The 25,771-nt window shown below is 36.5% G+C and overlaps 1 protein-coding gene across 1 annotated transcript in view; it reads right to left on the minus strand.

Annotated features, from left to right (window-relative positions):
* Positions 1 to 725: 725 nt before the first annotated feature.
* The window catches only part of KLHDC1 (kelch domain containing 1), a 44,831-nt gene continuing 19,785 nt past the window's right edge, over positions 726 to 25,771 (minus strand). The window contains exons 5-13 of the mRNA XM_065872228.1: positions 23,647 to 23,725; positions 21,924 to 22,007; positions 18,006 to 18,089; positions 17,474 to 17,532; positions 14,469 to 14,581; positions 12,661 to 12,733; positions 7,979 to 8,063; positions 6,260 to 6,312; positions 726 to 2,243 (exon numbers count right to left, since the gene is read on the minus strand). Of these exons, the coding sequence (XP_065728300.1) occupies positions 2,057 to 2,243; positions 6,260 to 6,312; positions 7,979 to 8,063; positions 12,661 to 12,733; positions 14,469 to 14,581; positions 17,474 to 17,532; positions 18,006 to 18,089; positions 21,924 to 22,007; positions 23,647 to 23,725 (817 nt within the window). The 3' untranslated portion in view covers positions 726 to 2,056. The remainder of the gene's footprint in view (positions 2,244 to 6,259; positions 6,313 to 7,978; positions 8,064 to 12,660; positions 12,734 to 14,468; positions 14,582 to 17,473; positions 17,533 to 18,005; positions 18,090 to 21,923; positions 22,008 to 23,646; positions 23,726 to 25,771) is intronic.

A 25,771-nucleotide genomic window follows, 5' to 3' on the forward strand; every position in this document is an offset into this window, starting at 1 on the left:
TGATGTTGCCTTGGGTTCCTAAACACCGCACAGGTCAACAACACATAAGCTGATAATAAACCATAAGTGCTAAGAAGTGAGGAATGAATACTGCTTGACTAGGGATCTTCAAAACTGGCTTTGCCAGCTCCCAGAATTTCTACATCTCCTAATAGCAGGGAAGCCCTGCTATAAGCCAAGTTTTGGAAATTGAAGATCAGATTAGAATTCCCTGCCACTCCTACTATGGGGCTACCTCAGGACATATAACTTTTTGAAGCAGTACAATATATTAAGTCAAATAAGAAGAGTACCAGTTTTGTGTGCCATAAATAATAAATAGATTTTCATTCTCTTGAAGCCTAAACGAAGAGTGTATGATTTGAGGGGGTTAATCTAACTTTTAGTGTTTAGGTAAACCATTTAAAAACAGAAATGCTTCTCTAAGAGGCTAGAGAAGGCATTCACACAACCCAGAAGCCATTTTAAAAAGTGTTCATCCCACTCAGTGTCATCTATCACTGTCTAATATGTTTTGATACTTTTTCCTTATAGAATGCCAAATACTGAAGTTCATAGTAATAAAATATTACTTCTAAGACCCATATTACCTATGAGATTCACTTTCTAAATCTGTTATTCAGCCTGAAAATAGTAAGAAAAAATGAAAACTTACACTGAAATATTGTTTGCACAATCAATTCTAATGACTGGTTCACACTAACAAAACTAGGAAAATAGTAATTCTATATAGTTTGTATAATAAATAAAATGTAAACACAAAATATTTCAATACATAAATAGAAGCTTTACACGTCTAAAAGACAGTACATATATATAAAATATATCTCTACAAGGTAGTGAGATCTATAAACTACTGTAATTTTCATTATAAATTATACATGCACTTCAATACAGAAATATATTTACTCCAACATTTTAAATTTCAGAGTCAACGTGCATGGTAGTATGGTAGACAGTAATTTTATATATCAAATTCTTAGTAATTCCTTGTTATTAGTAATTCAATGGATGGGTACAACTGTGATATGTGAACAACTTCTTAACCATGGCAAAAGTACTCTTTAAAGAACATAAAGATAAATATTCATGTTCCATTTCTTTATAGGCAGTTAATACTGAAAAGAAATGGGAAGATAACATATTTTGAATATCCTGGGTCTTGAGCACCAACTCTGTAGAATGGTGTGGGCCAAAACGAGGGGTTTCTAGAAAGGCAAATTACTAGGTTATCATCCCATTTCATAATTCACTGAAAGTTACTTTAGAAGTATTCCCCCAAGGCAAAATGTATCTTCAGGTGTCTCTAAAGTTAATAACTATACTGCCTCTCAATATTTCAAAGCTTGTATGACAAATAAATCTCCACTTTAGACACTTTCAAACATGGTTTTATATACATATAAAATGGGACAAACTAACAACTCAGAGGTAACAGAAAAACAATTGAAGACATATATTCCCCTACTCAAAGGTGAGGAAGAATACTTTACTAGATAAGTGCTAAAAGGGTAGGAGTTCAATATTTAATCCCATAGCAGTGCTTGCCTATTTTATCATTTTGGCCAGCTGTATTAGTTATTTAAGGAGAAGTTCTTTAAATAACTGAGTCATTTAATGGGAAGCTTTATGTAATTTTAAAGTGACTTGAGAAAAATCTATTCTTTCTGAAAGTTGATATGAGGTGTTTTTATATATCTATCTATCTTTAGGTTGGGGAATCTCTAAAGTCCTTGGGGTAATTTCTTATTCTCCTCAAATTTGTATAATCTTTCCAGTAAAGAAGACACAGTGAGTTAAAGTCTCTTACAATTATACTTACTTTCAGAAAGTAGATTTTTTTCCTGCAGCTTATAAGGAAATTAATTTACAAATATAAATACAAATTAATCTGCCATTAACATCTTCTTCCTATATATCTCATGCCATACAATCAGTTTAACATAGAATTTTTGTTTCAAATTTTATCTTCTAAATCAAGCCTCCAATCTGGGGGGTAAATATACAGTCTGATTAAAATGTTTAAACATATTAAATACATAGAGTATACAACAACTTAATTGCTACTGATCCACTGATACTTATTTTCTGTTTCTTCTTTTTGGGCTCTTTGTTCTTCTCGGTGATTAACTGCAGTCCAAAATGTTATTTTTTTGAGTACTTGTTGGAGAAGTTTAGGAGGTAATAAAGATATCTGACTTTCTAAAATTATAGCATTTTTACCAATGCAGTCAAGGCATGACCTGTAAACAAAATATAACAGAATTATTAGTTTTTGAACCTGAACTTATAAAATATTTATAGGTAAGTAATATAAAAAATAAAACTATAAAAATTTTACACGATTATGTACTCCCCTGGTATTGTTTGGAACATGACAGGATATATATTCTTTCCAGAGTACCACAGTAATTGTATATTTTTATAGCATGGGGACCATATCTGACCAAAATCCAGGTACAACTTACCATGCATAATGTTCTTGAAGTAAAAAAGATTCAGACTTAATTTTGAAGCAGGTTAGTCTGAAGCAGACCCCTTTTCACACATCCTTCCAGCCCAATAACAATTTACTCCTCTCTGCGAGCTGTCTTCTTCTCCCATCACCCCAAGGTGCATCACCTGGTGTCCATTTTACACCCTGTGACCCGGCCCTCCCCGTAGCCCCTCCAGAAACGACTACACTGGTCTGACTGACAGCCACCCGGAGTCCCAGCCTCAAAGGCAGGCACATGCAGTCTATCTTTGCTCTTCCTCTCATTTCTATACTGCTTCATCTTCCCTATCACTGCTTATCTCCCCTTCCAAACCTCTCCTTTCTGCTTTTTGGAACACCAGCTGTGTCTACAAACACCCCTGCTTCCTGTGACTTTCTGTCTTTGCTTTAAGTGAAATCTAAGAAAATTGCTTTGTGTGCAGCCTTCTGGAGGAAAGAGGACAAATTTCCCCTCAGCTCTGTTTTCACAGTCAGGAGCCAGTATTAGTATGTATTCTCCTCGCCCCTCACTGCTGCTTCCAGGCTGCGATCATTTTGCCGTCAGGTGTTGCCATCTATTAACCTCCCGCTCATTCTCCCCCATCGCTGAGGATTCTGGCCCTGGACTCATCACAGTCTTGTCTCTTGACTGATTTTAGCATCTGTGTGGAAAACCCTTTTTACTCTTATGACCTTACTCAGGACAGTTCCACCTCTGAAATCTTAAACTTCCATATCCTCCTCTTGGACCATAAGCCTGTATCTTTTTAACTCTTACACCCCTTTACTCCTTTGACTCTTCCCTGTTCTCCAAATAATAAGACCCCCTCCAGTTGTGACTTTCTTTCCTATCCGGCCTGTCCACATGCACTTCATAGTGCATCCATGTGCACGTTCCTGTCCACATGCACTTCAATCTCCTGCCAGCAATTTTCATCTCCTTCGTCACTGTCCCTCTGTTATGCCATCCTAGCTAAACTCCAACCACGGATAAACTCAACCATCTCCTTTCTGTGCTTGCAACCCGGCTTCTTAGTGCGGCTGGAGAAAACCACATTTCTGCAGACGTGGCCCACTGCATATCGACTTTGTTCCATCTCCGCTGAGCCCTCCTGAGTGCTCGGCACTACGATGTTACACATCCCTCGGCAGCATTCCACCCCCAGTCACCTCAGCGGCTATGTCACGTCTTCATCGCCCTCCTTAAGTTCACATCCTTACCTCTCCTCCTCCTCAGACGACCTCACCATCAGCCAAAACCTTCTCAGTGCCCTGCCCCCAACCAAGAAATTCATCTATTTTCATAGCTATACTTCCTTCTTTCGCCATTATTATTACCCCTTCCTCCAGTCAAGGGATAATTCTATTACCTGTTTGCTAAAACCGACCTCCTCAAGAGCCTACTCCATTCATTTATTCTGTTTCCAACAACTTAGTCCCCGATGGCTGCTTCCCTGAGCACAGAAACAAATATGCTCACTCCTTCCCGGGTCGTGGTGCTCGTCCCCAGAAGTCATCCTGGCTTCCCCCTTTACCTTACCAACGTCTTAGTGTTGCCAAACTCCACGGCACTTGTCAATCCAGATGTTCCGTGACCTCCTTACAGTAAGCAGATGCTCCATCTCCAGTTCTCTCCTCGCTCAGTTTTTGTGCTCCCGTTATCTCCTGCTTCACCTCTAGCTCTGGTCACTCGCCTGTGCCTCCTTGTCCTCTACCTTCTCTTCAAATGTTATGAGTTCTTAATGCTCAGTCGTTGGCTTCACCCTTACTCTCAAAACTCTTCCTGGGCAGAGCTAACCCATACCCATTCACACTCCAGTGATTCTTAAATCTTTATGTCTAGCCTGGACCTTGCTCCATTTATTCAGTTAGTAACTATTTAATGGAACGCTCTGTTGCAAGTCCCATAAGCACTTCAAGCTCAGTATGCCCCAAACCAAGTTCATCATTTCTACCCCATCCCACCTGCAAACCCAATGCCTTCTCCATACTCTATCACTAATTCTTCCCTCTTCTTTCCCTTAGCATCCATTCAACTACCAAGTCCATTCAGCCTGCTAAATATCTCTACATCCCTCCCTTCTCCAGCCCCACTGCCACTTTCTAAATCAGACCCTCACTTTGTTCCTGATCAATGCAACAGTCTCTACTAACTTTCCTAACACAGTCACTTATCCCTCCAATTTCTTATCTACGCTGTTGCCAAAGAAATTTTATAACTTATAATATGATCATCTTATTCCTCTGCTCCAAATTTTTCAATGCTTCCTGACCTCCTGCAAGATAATGTAAACTCTTGTGCATGAGAGACACAGGTGCTAGATGACATACAGTTCCTGATTTCTTATCCAGCCTCATTTCTTACAATTCCTCACCTCATACTTATGTCCCAGAAATACTCAAGAATTCAGTTTCCAGAACACACCATGCCTATATATATATATAAAAAAGCATGTTAGTGCAAGATATATATATCTTGCACTAACACGTTTGCACTGCTTGTTCACAGTAAATTCTTGTCTCAGACTCTTCTTCCGCTGCAAAGACTTCCCTAACCTTTGCTATCTTAACCAAGGGCCTTCTTCTCCAGTATTCTTATGAACTTTGTACCTGTTCCCCTTAAAGCAATTTTATTTTTCTATAATAGTTGTTTGAAAGCCTGCCTTCTATATTCTTAGCAATTTCAGGGAAAGGTCATGGCTTTTCATTTCACAGCACAGTGCCTTCCCATACTAGGCACCCAAATATTATATTTATTGATCCCTGCATATAAAGAACTTGTAATCTACTTAAGGAAAGTGGTTATGTTCAAAACAAAAGTTAAGTAACAATACAAAGCAGGGTAAATCATTCTACCAGTTATTTCTAAACTTTGTAAAATGGAATTACCTTCGGTACTTTCAAAAATCCCAAAGTACAGACCGTACCCCAGACCAACCAAATCACAATCTGTGGGGCTGGAACACAGGCATCAATATTTCTTGAAGTTCCCCATGAGATTCTGATGTCCAGACAAGTTTGGAAACCACAGCAGTTACAGAAGGAGTGGCTAAGAAAGACTTCAGGAATGTCCAGTTTGAGCTGTGGTTTTCAAGTGGTTTAAGCTGTGGAACGTCTAGAAGTTATAGCACACTCCTTGACACAGAGCATGTGAGCTCCTCTCTCTCTCTCTCTTCCCCTCCCTCCCTCTGTCCCATGCCTTCACCCCTGTTGTCCCTGCTGCATAAAATACCCACACATGTTCACTAGACAACTTCTTCACTCAAATCCCTCCTCCTGACTCTCACAGGCAGAAATAGGGGCTTGCTCCACAATCCACCCACTAAACTTTGTATATATTCCTTTTAAAGTAAAAGCATATCAGCTAATACACTGTAAGTCATACCACCAATTTAATAACAACTTTGGGGTTAAAAAAAGAAATTCTACTAAACTAAATTCATATATATGTGTGTCTATTACTAGACACACTCTGATTTCAGAAAAGTTTAAATATGAAAAATGTCAGGCCTAGAATCAAGGAAATACAGTATGTTTAACATTCCTACATGAACTACATTCAGTTTTACAAACAAAACAAAAATGTGACTATATTTTAATTTTTAAAAATCACATTGGTATATGGTTCATCATTACAAATTTTATTATACTCTTAGGAAGATGTAAATATAAATTCAAGTAATAATCTACCTGAAAAATATTATAACGTTTCCCAAAAAGGAAGAAGAAAGAAATTATCATACATTAATAACATATATGTTTTAAAGTAATGAATTTTCTTACCTGAGTAGTGAATAAGGCTGTGTTTGAAAGATCAATAAATCATTACAATGACCCTAATCAACACAAAAAAGGAGTTATCAAGACTTTTGATAAAAATAAAATACATTAATAATTGGATATTTTTATTGTATAAATGTAAAAGAAATTATGTAAAGCAGCAAATAAATCTCTAACTATTCACACACACACACACACACACACACACACACACACACACACAAATGTACACATACCCGCTAGCTACACAAACTTTAGATACATGGTTACCATTTTTTCAGTGACCAAAAGTCTACCTAACCACAGCCTATATAAATGAAAATTTTAAAATCAGAAACATGTTTTCCCTTTAAGACAGTGGTTTCAAAATGAGAACAGTAGTGGTTTTCAAGTTTTTTGGTTTTTAAGCAGAACTTTTTTCTTCCAAATGACTCATTTTAAAATCTCTTTATTCTGTCCCCCTTTTCCAGGTGAAAGATTCTCTGGGAATTCCTAATTTGAAAATCACAGATCCAGAAGATTTTTTGAATAATGACTCTCTCATCTAAAAGTTAATGTGGAGGAGTCAGCAGAAAATTTTTCTAATACTTTCAAATAGGTCTTTAGAATTTCATAATTTATGATGATTTTAATCAGAATTCATATTTTAATGATAAACTTTGTATCCTAAATAAAGATTTCTAGTGCCAAGAAAAAGAGGACAAACCACAAAAGTTGCTTTTTAAGTAAAGTTGTGGTTTTAATCTTTTATTGAAGCACTGAATTCTCAGCCAAAGAAAGTTCTAAAACTTTCACTACACATAACATTTAAGTTGGAGGCCTCAGAACCTTAAAATAAACCAAATTCCCTGGAGAAAAGCCACCTTATCTCAGGGTTCACCACTCCATAGGAACAACTCTGGAGATAACTACGCCTGAAGAGGTGAAAGGGCACTGGGGCCCTCTGGTGGGCTCTGTCTCATTGCAGCCCATTCCTGACGCCTCAGCGCCTGCCATTCCCAAGTGTCCTATGCAAACCAGAGCGATCAATCCTGAGCTCCTGGCCCATCATGTACAGAATGTAAGTGTGGCCATCTCTCTGAATTTCCCAGGATGCAAGGAGTGGAAGAACAATACTTCCCAAATGCTACTCGTTTATTCCTTTCACTTTAGTTTTATCAGATTTTAAAATGAGAATGCTTTAAACTCAATGTAAAACAGGGGTGAAGCAGTGGCAAAAGGCACATAAAATAAAAAAAAATACACTTTAAACATTCTATAGTAGTTTCCTCTTGAAGGGAGAAGCTAGCCTTGATAATGTTCTAGTTATAAAGTTAGGTAGCAAATTTCACAAGTACTTATTATTATACTTAGTAGTTTACATATACTTTATATATATTCTTTATATGCACCAAATATTGTGTACAAATATTTTAATTCAATAAAATTATTAACACTCGGGACTACGGGGAGGGTCAAAGAGAAATGAAGATTCATCCTTTAGAAGCTCTTCTTAATAATTTGACTAGTGAAGTTAATAGACCTATTTTGATTTGTAAACCCCAAATATCCTGCAATGCTTCACAAAAGCCACTCATTCTGAAGATTAATCATACAGCAATGTAACATTTCATGCCCTTCCATATTTTTCAATGTGGGAGTATCAACAATCTTTTTGAACAGCCATTTAGTTTGAATAACACAATTACTCAGAGGAAATATTTAGAATTGAAATTTTCTTACTGTGTCCAAGGAAAGTAAATCATCTTTGCTCCCACCAAATACCATTATTTCATTTTCTTTTCCCAAACAGGCTGTGTGCCATAACCTATGATTGAAAATTATGAACAGTGAAATACTATCAAGGAATAAACTGTACATTACATATAAACCAATTTTAAATAGCACACTCTAAAATTTAATCTATTTCAAAAGGGGTATGACTGAACTTGAGCCTTTGTCATAACCTCAAAGGGGTTAGATTTCAAAGATTTCTCTAGAATTATTAGAGAATTAGATTCTAGGGTTCATTAAATCACATTGTTTCAATGAAAGAGAGGCTTCCCTATAACTTTCTTATTATATCCTCCGACCTTTTTCTAACCTCTTTATCTCACAGATATTATCATGATATAAAACAATTTTAAAAAGAACTGATCAGCCTATTGCAGAAACAGTTTTCTTATTGCTATCTGCCATGGTGCTGTTCTCATCATTTTGACTTCCTTCCCTGTTCTCTGGTCCCCACCACCAGACAAATCCAATTGGTCGTTCTCTTTACATTAATATTGTCACACTACTTATCACCCTGGGTACAGAATACCACACACGTTCCTTATTTCTCTGTCTCTAATCTCTTCCAGCTACTTATAGCTGATAAATAATATTTTTCAAATATTTATTGTTTTTAACCATGGACATTTCCTGATCAGGAAGCATCTCTGCCACTTTTCTCAGCCAAAAATTTATGACCAATAGCTATTTTTTTCCCATAAATTTTAATTCTTGCCTTTCCCCAAATGAACCCTCTATTTCAGCCAAGTCCATTTATTCCCTGAGAGAAAAGCTTGTACCGCTTTCTAGGCTTTTGTTAGTTCACCCTGCTTCTTGGGCTTAAAACGAGAAGTCTTTCTCTCAGAGCCTTAAAAACAGGCTCAAAATCTCCAGGAAGTGTTCCAAATACCACCCAAATTGGTTCTGTTACCCTCCCTGTTCAGCACCTTTCAACATTTATGTGCTATTTTATAATCTCCTAACTCACATCTGAAGACAAATTGCTCTATATACTACTTTAATTGTTTGATGTAATTTGTCTCCTAACTCGCTACGAAGACTATATATAAGGTCCTTAAGGTCAAAAATGGCCCCAGTGGTGTAAAGCCGACTGTGCCTATCAACTCCATGTTCAATGATATCACATTGGCCATGGTGCAAATCAGCAAATGCTACAAACTAGGGCTTTTCTTTTCTTTGGTTTTGTTTTTCCTGGAGAGCGGTTGTTAACTGTTTACCAGCACACCACTGGAATTTGGGTAATCTAATTTTATATTCTTAAAAATGCTTAATAGGGTGTTCTGCATCCAGTAGGTGCTCAAAAACTTCTGATTAACAAAAGCAAACACAAAATACTAGCATAATTTACTCAGTGATTAAATAAACAAATTATTTCAGAAAGAAGCACAGCATCTAATGCTGTTTTGGAAATGGTCTGATAGCTCATATCCATCTCTAATTTCACATTATTTGCCAAAAGTAATGTTATAGTTTTATAAAATTTAATGTTTCTGTGGGTCTAACTGAGAAAAAAGTACACATAAATTTCTCAATTTTAGAAAATAAATTATGTTTTACAGAATCATTGTTTTGACTCTGAGAGTACTTGATTACTTTTTTTTTTTTTTGGCCGCACTGTGCAGCATGTGGGATCTTAGTTCCCCAAACCCGTGCCCCCTGCATTGGGAGTGTGGAGTCTTAACCATTGGACCGCCAGGGAAGTCCCACTTTTCTTTCTTTCTTTCTTTCTTTTTTTTGGTACGCGGGCCTCTCACTGTTGTGGCCTCTCCCGTTGCGGAGCACAGGCTCCGGAAGCGCAGGCTCAGCGGCCATGGCTCACGGGCCCAGCCGCTCCACGGCATGTGGGATCCTCCCAGACCGGGGCACGAACCCGTGTCCCCAGCATCGGCAGGTGGACTCTCAACCACTGCGCCACCAGGGAAGCCCCCACTTTTCTTAATAGACCAAATTGCTGAAGCATCGGATGCCCCAAACAATTACATATCATCATGTCTTTTATTACCACATAACTTATTTTTAGTACATTTATCCTTTTAATTTCCACAAATGCAAACAATTGGGTTATGCACAATTTGTTTAAATAGTTTTCTCAAACAATCATGACACATTCAAGGACAAATGCACTTGGGACCCAGAATAGGACTGTGTCATTAGAAATTTTGTTTGTGAAATACTCTGCCCAATTCTCCAACTTGTATGTTAGAACATAAATTGACACAGATCTTCAGCAACACTCAGATTATGCTGTGGGGTTGGGGATGGGGATTGGAGGAGGGACTGAGGGAAGGAGATCAAGTATAACAAATTCCCTCATAGGAAGGAATAGCTTAATTTCCAGGACAGAAAGCCATGTGTAACCTTGGAAATACTCATGAATCCAACAATGCCTAAGGCTCTATATATCAACACCTTATGGGACATCTTTTACAGACACACAAAAAAGGGACCTTGCTGATAGCCACCTATATAGGCGATCAGATATGGCTACATAGATGGCTATTCACCCAAGCACAGTTTTATCTAAGATGACACCTGGAGAAGAGGGTGTTACACTGTAGGACGGTGGTTCTCAACCAGGGATGATTTTGCCCCCAGGGGGACATTTGACAATATCTGGAGATATTTCTGATTGTCACAATTCCAGGTGTGTGTTGGGGGAGGGTGGGGGGAGTGGGCGCAGTACTACAGGCATCTACTGGGTAAAGGCCAGAGATGCTTCTACACATGCACAGGATACCCCTAACAGCAAAGAATAATTTGGTCCAAAATGTCAATAGTACCAAAGTTAAGAAACTTTCCACAGAATTACAAGAGGAGAATTGGGCAGCTTACATTTCAAATTATAACTTGGAAAAGTTTTCACAATATACATTTAAATGTTAAGTAAATTCTTACTTTCATAAAAAATTAGTATATATACACATATATATGTTCTCCTTACACTAAACTGTATCTCACCTGTTCTCCTCCTCACCTCATACCTGAAGATAGATCTGCCTCTGTCTTACCCGCCTTAGGAAAACTCTGGCCTGGACTTCCATCATCGAGGAACACTGGAAAGCCTTTCCTGCCTTGATTTTGGTGACATCTAGCTTGCAACCTGATGTTCTTTTTTACAGACAGCTTATGTCCTCTCACAGCTGCTCTAAACTTATTACCTAAACATTCTAATAAAGCATATGATTTACATGACACATTAGCTGAATTCAAAGAAATCTCTTTACATAGCTCAGTTCTAACTATATATTACTGATAATAGTTCTATGGCTCTAAACATTCTAATAAAGCATACGATTTACATGACACATTAGCTGAATTCAAAGAAATCGCTTTACATAGCTCAGTTCTAACTATATATTACTGATAATAGTTCTATGGCTCTGATTACTCATTAAGGATTGAAATATAAAATAGGAGCAATTGAAAATTAAACATATTCTTACCACCGCTTTGGTCTATAATTAATTCATTCACACAATCAAACAACTGGAAGAGAACTAAGAGCTCATCTAGTCCGACTCCCTCATTTCACGATGAAGAAATTGATGCTCAGTTTCTTTAAGTGACTTTCCCAAAGCCAAAAAGCTAAGTGGTAGCTGAGCAAGGACTAGAACACTGGGCTCCTGAATTTAATATAAAACTCTTTAAACAATATATTACAAAAGATCCAGAATTGCTAAAATAATACATTCCACTGAATTTTTATACATGAAAATATAAGAATGTAGTTAGGATACACATGTAGTTATGATAAACTCTAAATGTATTGTGCATATTAATATAGATATACACAATGATATATGTATATATATTTACATATAAATATTTTCAGGCCTTTTTCTCAAGTAAGTTACTTGTTATTAAATGTCTGAAATGCATATCACCTTATGCATTAATATATCACTGACTAACTTCATATTAATATAAATAATCTATAGTAAAAAATATTCTGAAATACATGGCATGAAAAAGAATAAAATTACTAACCATAATGATTACAAGGTACTGAATTTGAATCTCCTATGAATATATATCATACTATGCAATCAAATAAGAAAAAAATACAGTACGCATGTGATTTTCTTTGCAGTCTAATAATAATATATTTTTCTACAGTTTTTTACTCTATAACATACCACAAACAACTGTTTCCTTTTTTAAGAAATTTACATTAATGAATACATCGTACAGTTAATAAAGAAAAATAATAATCTGTCATCTACTTGATCAACATGAAAGAAATTTCCTCATTAAATTGCTCTAAATCTCTTCCAAACCCAAATAACTACTACTAAAGCCAACCCCATTCTTGTCTACTTATTAAAAATATTAACATTATATCATACTTTCAATTTCTTAGCCTTTTCACATTTATCAGGCAAGATTATACATTTACCTAAAAGAATAAAATTTTCAAATATACAAATATGGATAGAAACTGAATAGTTCCTTTCTATTCAATCAGATATAATTAGAATTATAGTTAAGTTATTTGGGTAACATCATGCTTATTTGAAAGATATCCTTCCTGATGGTTTCTGGTTTTAACGGCAAACACTATAAATTCAGTGCTACATTTAATACTTTAAAATTCTTAACTATTTTACTTATTTGTCAACTTCTAGACTTACCTGGGTTTTGTTTTAGGTAAATGTGTAAGCTGTTTCCAACAATTTGTTAAGACATTATGAATCCAACCATCACCTGCAATATTATGACAGTTCAGAAATTAAGATTAGGTATTTGGGATAAAATTTTAATTTTTTCCCCAAATTTATCATGCTACATTTATATGACTATTTTTTGTGCGTGTGCATATTTTATCATAAAAATTCTCAAACATGTACGAAAGTCAAGTGAACATGACAACGAACCTTCACATAACCCAGATTCAACAACTACTAAGATTTTACCATATGTGCTCCACTTATCTCTTTTTGTTATTCTTGTTGCTGAATTCTTCTAAAACAAATCCTAGCTCTTATCATTTTCTCCAAACATATTTCAGTGAGCAACACTAAAAAAAATTGGACATTTTTTACACAGCCACCATGTTATTATCACTTAACCACAATGCCACCATCACAGTCAACAAAACTAAAAGTAATTTCTCGGTATCATCTGATACCCATATGACCATTTCTTCAGCTGAATCTTTGAGGGAGGAAACTGACTAGACTAGGAGTTAGAACATTTAATTCTCCATAGTTCAATGATGAAAAAAAGCAAATAGGAATTTGAAACAGTAGAGCTCATGAAGATACGATATTAAACAACTCAGTGAAATGGATAGATTTTAGGATTTTTTTTTCTTCCAGTTTTATTGAGATATATTTGACATACAATACTGTATATATTTAAGATGTATAGATGTTAGTTGTTTTTTTTTTTTTTCTTGCGGCACGCGGGCCTCTCACTGCTTTGGCCTCTCCCGTCGCGGAGCACAGGCTCCGGACGCTCAGGCTCAGCGGCCATGGCTCACGGGCCCAGCTGCTCCGCGGCATGTGGGATCTTCCCGGACCGGGGCACGAACCCATGTCCCCCGCATCGGTAGGCGGACTCTCAACCACTGCGCCACCATGGAAGCCCAATGTTAGTTTTTAAATTAGATTCCAAATCCTTTTTAATTAAATACCCAACAAATTAGAGAAGTATAATAATCTACAGTAACTAACATCCCCTAGAGGAACTGCTGTTCCTCCAACCAGCATGTGGCATTTCTTGGCCAGAAGACTGCCAGATACACAGTTGATGCTCAATAAATTTTTGTTGAAAAACAAATAGTTGTTTTTCGATCCTATATAAAATTATATAAATGGTTTTAATGGTATATAAAGTTTCTTAAGAAAAACGTCTCTAGCCATAGAAAACTTCTGTGTTAAATTACAAGACACTTGTCAAACTAAGTGGATATTCTTGGTCACTTGTCTTTCTTGGTGCCACAATTACACTAGTGAAAGAAAAACTGGATTACAAAAATCACAGCCATTGGGATGAGCAGTAACAGGAGTTAAAACACTAGCTAAGCACTTTCCTTTATAGTTCTGGAACAAAAAGAGAAGCAACTGGTCTTCCCACCTTGTATTTCTAGAGCTTCCTGGGAAACGTTCCTCTTCTAATCCCCATTCTAGCCTATAGTATAAGCATCTGGATCAAAAATTAGGAAGACACAAAATCAGAAATACTATAGTTGAAAGGGTCTTTAATTCCTCTAGGTTCAACCACTTTTCCTTTCCCTACACTAGGAAACAGGAGAACTTAGACAAGCAAGGGTACGGAAGGAAAGGGGCCTTCTACTTCTAATTCATGATGCAACCACATAGTTGGGGATAAAGGTAAATCAGAAAATCAGAAAAGTAAAAATACCTTAAGTATCAAATACAATCAGGTAAAAAAAAGAATAAAATTTTAACTGTAGGTTAAACTTTAATCAACTTACTTAATGGAATATTGTCTGCACTTAGTCCACCAAATAGGAAAAGCGTATCATCAGCTATTGGTGTTAAAGTATGCCATGACCGATGTTTGGGGTTTTCTCCATTAATTGGAATCCTGTGGTGAGGGAAAAAAATAGAAGAATCTAAGTACTGTGTTAGTCAAAACAAAAGTTTTCTGATCATCTCAGATCTCAAAAGAAAAAACTGCCCTCCCTAGTATAAAAATTTTTGATTCTACTAATCCTACCTACAAGAATATTTTTAAAATATTCTTAAATTCTTGAAGAATTTACACAATTTCTTTCCATTTAATGTCTATCCCACTTGGCCAGAACACAGACTGAAAATTAAAAAGTCAATTCCTAGTTATTCACAATGCATACTGAGCATCATTCCTATTGAAACCAAGCTGGACCCGGTGGGGCTCCTGGGCACAAGAGCCTTTCCGTGTCCCCTTCCCTGAGTTCCAAAGGGTAGGTTCAAACGCTGCTAATCAGGGAAGGGAGAGGATGCAGACACAAGGGAGGAGCAGTCAAGAAACAATAGTGCAGCCTTTGGGCAGGGTCCTGGTTCTGCCTCAAGGGATACACATAATATCTTTGAGCTCTTCTGCTGAACTGCAACCCCCACCAAATGCAAGATGTTAACTACATGATGAAGCATGTTTCATTCCAGAGAAGGTCACAGTTTGCCCATCACCACCTGACGCCAGATGACCTCTGGATTGAAGGAATGTGGGCCCTGCACGTACCCTGATCCTTATCAGCAACCCCGCCCCTGGACTATAAGACTCCTCACAGGCTCCCCCTGTTGGGACACAGTTTTGAGGGCATTAGCTTGCTGTGGCTCCCTTTGCCTAGCAAAGCAATAAAGCTATTCTTTATTACTTCACCCAAAACTCTGTCTCCAAGATTTAATTTGGTGTCAGTGTTCAGAGGCTGGCTTTGGCTTCACTGTTAGTTAATCAGTAAGACTTCCTCAGGTTTTTAACAGAAATATTTTCATGTCTGTCATTTTTTACTGTTGTTTCACATTTAATTTTGTATTTTCATCTGACTTCCTTAAGGATATTATGGGATTTTGTTGTTGCTGTTGCTGTTTATTTTGGTCTATTTATTGTAGAATTTCCTGAAAATGCTACTCTAACTTCACAATAAAAGTATGCAAGCCACTCCAGATCCAGGATAAACCTCTAAAGATTTCAAACAAATACTGTCATATTCTTAAAATAAAAACTTAAGCACAGGGACTTCTCTGGCCATCTAGTGGTTAAGACTCCGTGCTTCCACTGCAGTGGGCATGGGTTTGATCCCTGGTCGGGGAACTAAGATCCCACATGCCACGTGGTGCAGCCAAACAAAACAAAACAAAACCATAAGCACAAAACTTTAACTAATTTAGGAGGTGAGGTCACACCATTCTCCAACATTCCAGAATGCTCCAGAATAACATGGGCCGTTGGTAGAAGATGTAATTTATTTTTTCCAAAATGGAAATATTTTTACTGTTTTTGTTAACTATAAAAAACATTTGGGTTACAACACATTCAACAACCACAAAAATAGTTTTTAAAAGGGACAGTTCTCCTATAATCCTGTCCTCCAGCAATAAGAAACATTAATAATTTGGTATATATCTTTCCTAACTTTAATGCACATATAAAGACATTTATTAAAAATATACAAATAGGATCATATACTCTGTTCAATTTTTTTCATTCAACTAATATGTTTCAGAATATTTCCATGAAGCATATTGTCCTTTGGTAATGGAAGTACGGCAGCTCATTGGGCAAATGCACCATGATTTAAACAACCCCCACTTACGGACATGAGGGTTGATGTCATGTTTTTGCTTTTATAAATAACGTTGCAATAAACATCTTTGTTGTGTGTGCACACGCACATACATATATGCACACACATATAAACACTTGTCCAATTTTTGTCTTAGGAGAAATTCTGGATCAAAGTAGAAATTCCATTTTATATTTTAAACATATTACCAGACTACCTTCCAGAAAATTATACCAATTTAAACTCCCACTAATTGTGTTACAACCTAGCACAAACTGATCATTTGTAATTATTTTTATCCGGTAAGTGAAAACTATTATTTTTATTTCAATTTCTTTAATAATTTATGAAGTTGGACATCTTTTAAAAATAATTTCTGCCTATTTGTATTTCTTCTGTGAGTTGCTCATTCATGTTCTTTGTTCACTTTTATTGGCCTGTTTGTCTTTTTCTTACTGATTTTCTGAGTTTTATGAATCTTAGCCCTTTCGGTTAGAAATACTGTAAATATTACTTCTAGTTTGTTTTTTGTTTGCATTTTCCAATTTGCTTTTTAACTTTTTGTGGTATATATTTCTACACAGAAATATTTAATTCTTAAATGGTCTTATCAATCAGTCTTTTAATTTATGAATTTTGGGTTTATATCATCTTTATAAAAGCTTTTTCCATGCCAAGATTTTAAAGATAATCTGCTATACTTTCTTCTAGCACTTTTGAGGTTTTATTTTTAATAGTATTTATACTTTGGCATAATATATAGGTCTGATTCCAAATCATTACATGAACAGCTGAATTGATAGCTAAATATATTTATTCTATTGCTAAATATATATTATGAGCAATAAAATCAGACTTTGACTCACTCGGTTATCTGTTGACCTGTGATGACCCCATTAGAACTTCATTTGTTCTACTGACCAGTCCTCAAGAATATGTAGTATAAAACCAGTACTTTTACATAATCAATTTTCAACTGCTAGTGCTCTCATGTTTTATATAGTCTAGTTAAAGAACGAACTCTATATTGAAATCTATATATTCCTTGCTTAAGCAAAAAATCTGAAGGGGAAGAAAATATCAGTTCAGTTTTACAGATCCAAGTTTGGGTTATACCATGCATGTGTGCACACGTCTGTGCAGGCAGACACACACACACACACACACACCCCACACACAAAAATGCCTACATACTTAAATTTCGAACTTACCTTCCAGACCAGGTCCAGGTATCTAAGTTTAGATAGTGCAAATCATTCATCCTAGTTTGCTAAAATAAAAGTGTATGAAATTGGTCAGTGTTTTACATATTTCATGGGCTAAAATTTTGGTTTTAAAATAAATTCAGATTAAAAATGGATTAACTCTATTTTACTTAACATCAGAAGTTTATATATTGGGAAACAATGCTAAGCATTAATAAAATTAGCATAGAGCTACCAAATTAATGTGTCAAGGGGGAAAGGAAAAAATGAGTTTAAACTAACAAGATTTAGATAATAAGAAATTAAACTTTTCTGATAAATCACTGAAGTGAAGGATTCTCCCCCATTAAAATATGATTTATAATCACCTGTGATTACTCATGTATGGTCCATTTAGGGAATAGAAGATTTAAAAAAGTTATTATTGAATCACATTTTAATCTCTAGACTATTTGAATGTTCAGCTATTCCACAAAATCAAAGGATCAATTTTTGTAAGAAGCATCAAAGATTAAAGATTTTCATAAAAAACACTAACCAAAACTCGTCCGCCAAAGATATAGCCCTTATTTCCGAGAACTGCACACGTATGCGCGGCTCGTGGCTGCGGTGGAACACCACCCTGCAAGCAGAGATCAGAAAATGGAGAGCAAAGGCTTGAAACATCTATAATGAAGTCACATTCCTATGCTCAGTATGAGAAATACTTGACTGCTAAGTTACCATTACCTATGTAACTTAATTCAAAACCTTAATGCAAAAGTTCGTTCTCAATAGTAATAATTATAGACAAATACTACTCTTAAGGAATTACATTTATTCACCCTGATTTTTACTTTTTTTTACAATATTGACTGATTTATTATTTTTTTATTTTTTATTTTTTATTTTTTTTGGCTGTGTTGGGTCTTATCTGCAGCATGCAGGATCTTTTATTGTGGCACGCGGGCTCTCTAGTTGAGGCATGCGGGCTCAATAGTTGTGGTGTGAGGGCTTAGCTGCCCCACAGTAAACCAGGGATTGAACCCATGTGCCCTTCATTAGAAGGCAGATTCTTAACCACTGGACCACCAGGAAAGTCCCTGATCTTTACTTTTTAAAGTGTTTTTCTTAAATGCCTGACACTATTTGGCAAAATAAGATTTCACATAGGGACTTCCCTGGTGGTGCAGTGGTTGGGAATCCGCCTGCCAGTGCAGGGGACATGGGTTCAAGCCCTGGTCCGCGAAAATCCCACATGCCATGGAGCAACTAAGCCCATGCGCCACAACTACTGAGCCCGGGCGCCTAGAGCCCGTGCTCCGCAACAAGAGAAGCCACCGCAATGAGAAGACCACAGTGAGGAGCCCGTGCACTGCAACGAAGAGTAGCCCCCGCTCGCCCCAACTAGAGAAAACCCGCACACAGCAAGGAAGACCCAACGCAGCCAAAATAAATTAATAAATGTATAAAAAAAAGAAAAAAAATTTCACATAAATTTTAGCTTAAAATATAAATATTTAGGGCTTCCCTGGTGGCGCAGTGGTTGAGAGTCCGCCTGCCGATGCAGGGGACACAGGTTCGTGCCCCGGTCTGGGAAGATCCCACATGCTGCGGAGCGGCTGGGCCCGTGAGCCATGGCTGCTGAGCCTGCGCTTCCGGAGCCTGCGCTCCGCAGCGGGAGAGCCACAGCACTGAGAGGCCCGCGTACCGGGAAAAAAAAAAAAAATATATATATATATATATATATATTTAAAAACATTTTCTTTCTCTCCCTTGCCCATCCCACCCCCTCTTTTCCTCCCTTTTCCTCTCTCTTCTCTCTCCCTCTCTCTCACTCATACACACACACAGAGACACACACACACAGAGTTAATATTAATATGAGTGAGCAGTACACTGTGTGATGATCTCAGAGACTTAAAAAAAAATCAATCTGCCCCCCCAAAACTCTTGATGCTTCAAATTCCACAATAAGAACTTCATTCTTGGCTTAAGCCAGTGTTTATCTCTTACTAAAACTCTTCACATTAACTGATAATACTTCTTTATACTTTACTTTGAATAAATATAGCAGAACTTTTCTTCAGAGAAGTTTGGGGTTGGTGGGAAAAGAGAGGGTATAATGGGTAGATTAGTGAATAAGATTTGAAGGAAGAATTTTCTGCATAATTTCCATGTGTTCATGGTGGGTACTTCTGTGTATGTATTTAATTCCAAGTTCTGAAAGAACCCAACATTTTCAGCTCATTGGCTACCGAATGTGGCCACAGGAAATTTAAGCACTACATCCAATATCATAACCTCCTAGAATTTTTTACTTGAATAATTATGAGGTCAACATGGTAAGAAATAATTCAGATATTACCTATATAACACTTAAATAAATGAGAGAGAACCATTTGTGTTGCAGTTCCCAACACTTCCAACAAAACAAAAGTTTTATTGTCCCATCCCTGATCTGAAATTCTGGAAAAATTCTTCTACTATATACACATTCATTAAGAAATAAATATTGACTTTTTCCTTTTTTATTTATGAAATACATTTAATATCCAACCAAAGCTTCTGAATAAACTGAGTTCATACCAGTCCAAACAAAAACAAAGTAATGGCATTTGCATTAGCCTGTGTGGCTAACTGCGTAAATAATGCACAGTGCTTATTAGGTCATTTGAAATACTGAAAATAACCCAAAGACTACTATTATATTCTACTGTCCTCATAGGGTTAAGAGTCCCATGTAGGAAAACACTTTCAACTTTCCATTTAACAGATGACATTATATGGCTTATGTAAAAGTACACAGTTCTTTTCAACCAGTTTCTTCAACTGCAACAGCAATAACTCGAACACACTACCATGTTGCCTTTCCTTTTGCTGCAGATATTCAGGAACAATTAATTAATTTAAGAATGTCTCTAAAAAATAAAGGGAACAAATTCTAGCTGCAACCACATCAGAAAAACCTTCAGATATAATATAAACAATGTAAGAACTTATTTGAAGAAATAATCAGAGAAATCACAGTGAAAATACTGTTAAACACTAACTGAAAGAGTGTCAGTGCCCATTAGGCTGTTGGTGCAGAAGGGGGGAAGGGGTACGGATTAAGGTAAGGCGAGAGAGAAGGAGTCACAACAGAAAGACCTGAAGTCCAAAGAACTAATTATAAGCTACCTCAGTTCACTTATCCCAAGGAGCACATTCTAAAAATATGCCTGCAGTAGCTCCAGACTCTTGCTTATTCTCTAAGGGAGCAGAGCGTTAAGAGGCCTGAAAGAAATCCAGGATGAGTTTCAGTAGATCCAGTCTCAATAATATTTCTCTCCACCTGCTTGCTGATACGAAATTATTTTAACAGAGATAAGATGCTTTTATTTCATTAATACATAAGTCTTAACATTAAAATGCTGACTGCAGGAAAATTCAATCAACAAATATGATCGACTGATAGTTGATCAGTTCCAAAATTAGAAGAGAACAGAAGAGCACTGAAAACCTGAAAAGCACTGCTTGGAAAAAGAGGAAGCTGAGAAGGGTCAAACCTTGTAACACCTGCTATTTTGCACAGAACCTCCCTCACTACCATCTACAGAAGCTGAACTGCAAGGAAATTTAGTCATATGTGCATGTTAGTGGACAGAAATTTGGTTTTGCCTGTTCAGCATTCTATTCTGCACAGTTCCGGTGAGCTGACCAATCACAATACCTTGCTCCCCCAGGGACAGACCTGAGACTCGGACCTGGCCAGTCATCCCCTTGGCAGCAGGGACTGATATAGAGTAGGAACATGCCTAAGTAGAGCCAGAGTCCTTTTCTAGGACAAAGACATAGACATTGACAGAATGCAGCACCAATAGAAAGATCTGCTGGTGTAGCCAGAGCCATATTCCCTTCTAAATGAGCTGGACAGTCTGCAGTAGACACGATAAAGCTAGCACACAGAGAAGCAGGGAGAAGCCAACAGAGAGATGCAAATATTGGGATGGTGTTGGATAACTGGCTCCAGTTCCTAAGGTCCTGGTCCCTGTAGCTCTTCCACTGTGTGAGCCACTTCAAAATATACTTCCCAGCTATGTGAGAATTCTTTAATGGCTTAAACTAATGTGAATTTGTGTTTGCTCACTAGAAGATGAAAGAGTATTAAGATTTCAAGGGTTTATGAAACATGGGCTTTTTAAAATCATGGACTTTGTTACGAAAGGACTTTTTAAAAGAGACTTCATTAAATCAGGGCATTACACTTGTGGGTAAAGAATGATGATGGCACCTCTTTAGATTTTTCTAGAAAACCTTAGTTAGCCTGGAGAAAAATATGTGATTAAAAAAAGTACTAATAACAGTTCTCATAAGAGAACCCCTTTGTATATGATAACAAACTCAATTACTGAAATCCAATAACTCAGTAAAAGAAATAGATTTTAAAAGTATTAATGAGTATACAAACATAAAGGTGACTTTTTACAATACTTACTTTAATTTCTGGTTGAAGCCAACTCTGTGTCTTTGTGTCAAATATGTGAACATCATTATGCCATCCCCAGAATATCTGCTCTTCCTAAAAAAGAGATTTTAAAAATATTTTAAAAAGCTTTTATAATTTTTAGATTAGTATTATAGTTTCACTGCACACTTACTGGTGAAATAATAGGCACTTTTGCAGAAATAGAGTTAAGTGTGACCATAGTCATAAAGCTAACGCATACACCAGTGTAACCACAGTCGTAAAGCTAATGCATATACCCGTGGCTCACAAAGTGTGGTCCCTAAGCCATAGCAACATCACCCGGCAACTTTCCTTCTCGTAGTATTGTTTGCATGAGTCATAACTTTGCTTGTTGACAATCTTCCACTTCTCTCAAAGGAATATCTCTTTTAAAATTGCAGAGAACAGAATGATATTTACATTTGGAAATCTCTTTTCCTAAAGTACAGGTTCAGAATTCCTAATCATTGCTGTTAGAAACTTTAGGGAACAATGATTCCTTTTTCCAAAAAATTCCAATCAATTCTACTTAACCAAGCACCTTGTTCTTATGCATCAAACTTATGCTCACTCTCTTGTCTTCTAGGAAGACGAAACTATTGGCAAGGCAAAGATTTAGCAGTTAGACTGTACTTAGCATCCTCTGCATTGCTGAAATCCTCTACCACTATTCTAGCTTACCTCTGTACCAGTTTTATGTTATATGTCAGGAATATAACATTCATTTTTGTCAGGACTTGTCAAACAAGTCAAATAAACTACATAATTTACTTAGTTTAGAATCTAAATGAAAAAACCTACCTGTACACCATAAACTTTAGGACATGATCATTAGCCTAACTGTACTAAAGGAGGAAAAAATGAGAGATTTCACTGATGAGTAGACATAATTAATGGGAAGTTATATTACTAAAAATTATCAGTAATACTGTAAGTAGCAAAACTTTAAAGATATTTCATTTTAAAAACTCAAAAACCATGTAAACCATTTTTAACACTTAAAAACCATTCAGTTTTATTAATTAGCATGTATTAATTTCACACATAGTCCAAATAAAGACTATGGAGAATTTTTAAATACCTATATACAAAGAGATATACATGAAATGTACATATACCTTTATATTAATAATGTACAATAATAATACATGCTACTAGAAGGTAAAACTGAAGACTTACTGTGTATCTTGGTGGTGAGATCAATGGTTTTTAAAGTTATCTTTTAAAAGATTTCATTTTTATAAGTCATGAGTTCTTTCCTTAATAATAATTTATTCTCTAACCAGTAAGAATAAATAGAAAAAGTAATATGACTACCAACTTACTCACTCTCATACAGAAGCCAGACTGAGCTATGAATAGTTCTGGTGGACGTACCTAAAAGGAGGTGTATGTCAGCAACAGCCACTGCGGTTAGCTAAGAACAAAGTTTTTCCAAGTTGTGCTAAAGCCACTAGTTTTCCAACAGAAGCAGCTATAAGTGATTAATGGCATCAGAAAAGACATTACTCTGCCAGTAGCCATGAAGGCTGATATAATTAGGTGAGAGAACTTCCTGCAACTGAATCCAAATTCAAAAGAGAGAAAATACAATTTTTTTCATAATATCAATTACAGCAAATTAAAATGAGAAAAACTGGGTTCATTATTTCTGGAGACTGTAACGTGACACTAACTTAGGGGAAAATGTAAACAGGGATTACTCTCTTACCCAAGACGCATCATGAACATCAAAACAATCTTGGAGTTCATTGTGTCTCCTACACCCATAGCCACCAAAATATATTAATCTGAAAAACAAAACAAAGCACACACTTTAGGAGTTCTATTTTCAGTCTGTTCACAGAAAGTTGGAAGACATCATTTCCCTCACAACCTAAACAAGCCATATAAACTACAAAACCATAGTTTAAAAAAAAAATCAAAGAGCTATGAGACCTAAATGAACTAATTCCAGAAAGTGATAAGCTCGCAGTAGGAGAGAAGAGGCCCATGGCTGCTTTCATACCTGATGTAACAGCAGGAGGAGAAAGAATCCAGCACAGATTGGGTTTGTAAAAGAAGCCACCCAAAATTTTAACAGGCACATGTAGGCTGGCATAGCAAATTAGAATCTTAAGAAACTCAGCCACAGAGGGAGCTTGAACCTACTGAACAACTTTTTCACATAGTCTTCAGGGAGGGCTCAGGGTCAGTCACCAACAGCTGGAAGCAGAGAAGAGCTGAGCAACTCTCCTTGAGGCAATCTGAGCTATCAACTCTAAAGTTTGGGATCTGGGCAGGAGATCTGACAGAAACACCTCAGAGGCATGCCAAGCTGTTACAGCACACAGGGTGGCTGCCCTCAAAAGGCCAGGCGGGGAGGGGCAGTGCTGAAAGAGATCTCTCAAGGTACAGAAAGCATAAAGTGGGATTGGAGAGCAAAGAGAACTCCCTAGCAACACAAGTAGGCTATGAAACAAGGAGAGATCTCCCACAGTTCTGAGAAGTAGGTATTCAGCTGTGAAGCACTGTTCAAAATCTCTAGACAATCTCTAGTGCTCAAACATGGGGCTGTAGCAAAGGAAAGTCTTGGTCCAGCATCAGAACATTTGAAGCCAGTGGTTAAACTGAATCAAACTAAAGCTGCAACAAAGCCCAGACACAGATCAACTATAGATTAGACTGACTTAAATCCCACTCTAGCAACCTGAAAAAGGAAAAAAAGGGCATGTCCTTTTCTGGAAAGAAATATTGTTTATTCCCAACTTCACTGTTCTTTCATACAGAATGTCTATCAAATGATGAAGAAATTACAAGGTATAAGAAAAGGCAAAAAAAGTGACCCATGATCAAGAGAGGAAAGAGTCAATATAAGCTGACTCCAAGGTGGCCCAGATATTAGAATTATTAGACATGGCCTTTAAAATAACTATGGTAGAAATAGTAACAGACCAGTTTGTCAAAGGTGGACAATGTGCAGGAAGAACTAGGTAATTTTGGCAGAGACATGGAACCATGAAAAAGAGTGAAATGAAAATGCAAACAATTGGAAAATAAGATGTCAGAAATAAAGAAATTCATTAGATGGTCATAACAGGAAACTGGACATAGCAATGGAAAAGATCCGTGAACTTGAAGATAAGTCAACTGGTAAAAAAAAGTATCCAAATTAAAACAAAGAGAATGAAAGAGTCGGGGGCAGGGAAGGGAGCCCAAGCTCTGTATAACAATATCATATGATCTAATGTGCATATAATAGGAGTCCCAGAAGGAAAAGAGACAAATAAATGGGTAGAAGAAATATTTGTTAATTAATAAGAACTTCCTAAAACTGAAGAAAGATATATATCCACCAACCCCAGAAGCTCAGCACACTCCAAGCTGGATAAATACAAATAAGTGAATTTCTCACCAGAAAAATGGAGGCCAAAAGGCAATGTAATAAAGTCATTAAAGTGCTGAAAGAAAAAAAAAAATCTGTCAACCCAATGAGTGAAAAACATCACAAGGGAAATTAGAAATTACCTTGAAATGACTGAAAATGCAAACAGAATAAAACAAAACTTATGGAATACTGTGAAGGTGGTGCTCAGAGGGAATCTTATAGCTATAAATGCCCACAAATTTAAAAAGAAAGATCTCATATCAATAATATAACCATACACATCAAGGAACTAGAAAGAGAAGCAAACTAAACCCATAGATAATAGAAGGAAATAATAAAAATTACAGGGGAAATAAGCAAAATAGTGAATAGAAAAACAATAGAGAGAAACAACAAAACCAAAAGTTGGGTCTTTGAAAATATCAACAAAATTGACAAATCTTTAGCTAGGTTGACTAAAAAAAAAGTA

This window comes from Phocoena phocoena, chromosome 2, assembly GCF_963924675.1.
Source record: "Phocoena phocoena chromosome 2, mPhoPho1.1, whole genome shotgun sequence".
NCBI classification, from domain to species: domain Eukaryota; kingdom Metazoa; phylum Chordata; class Mammalia; order Artiodactyla; family Phocoenidae; genus Phocoena; species Phocoena phocoena.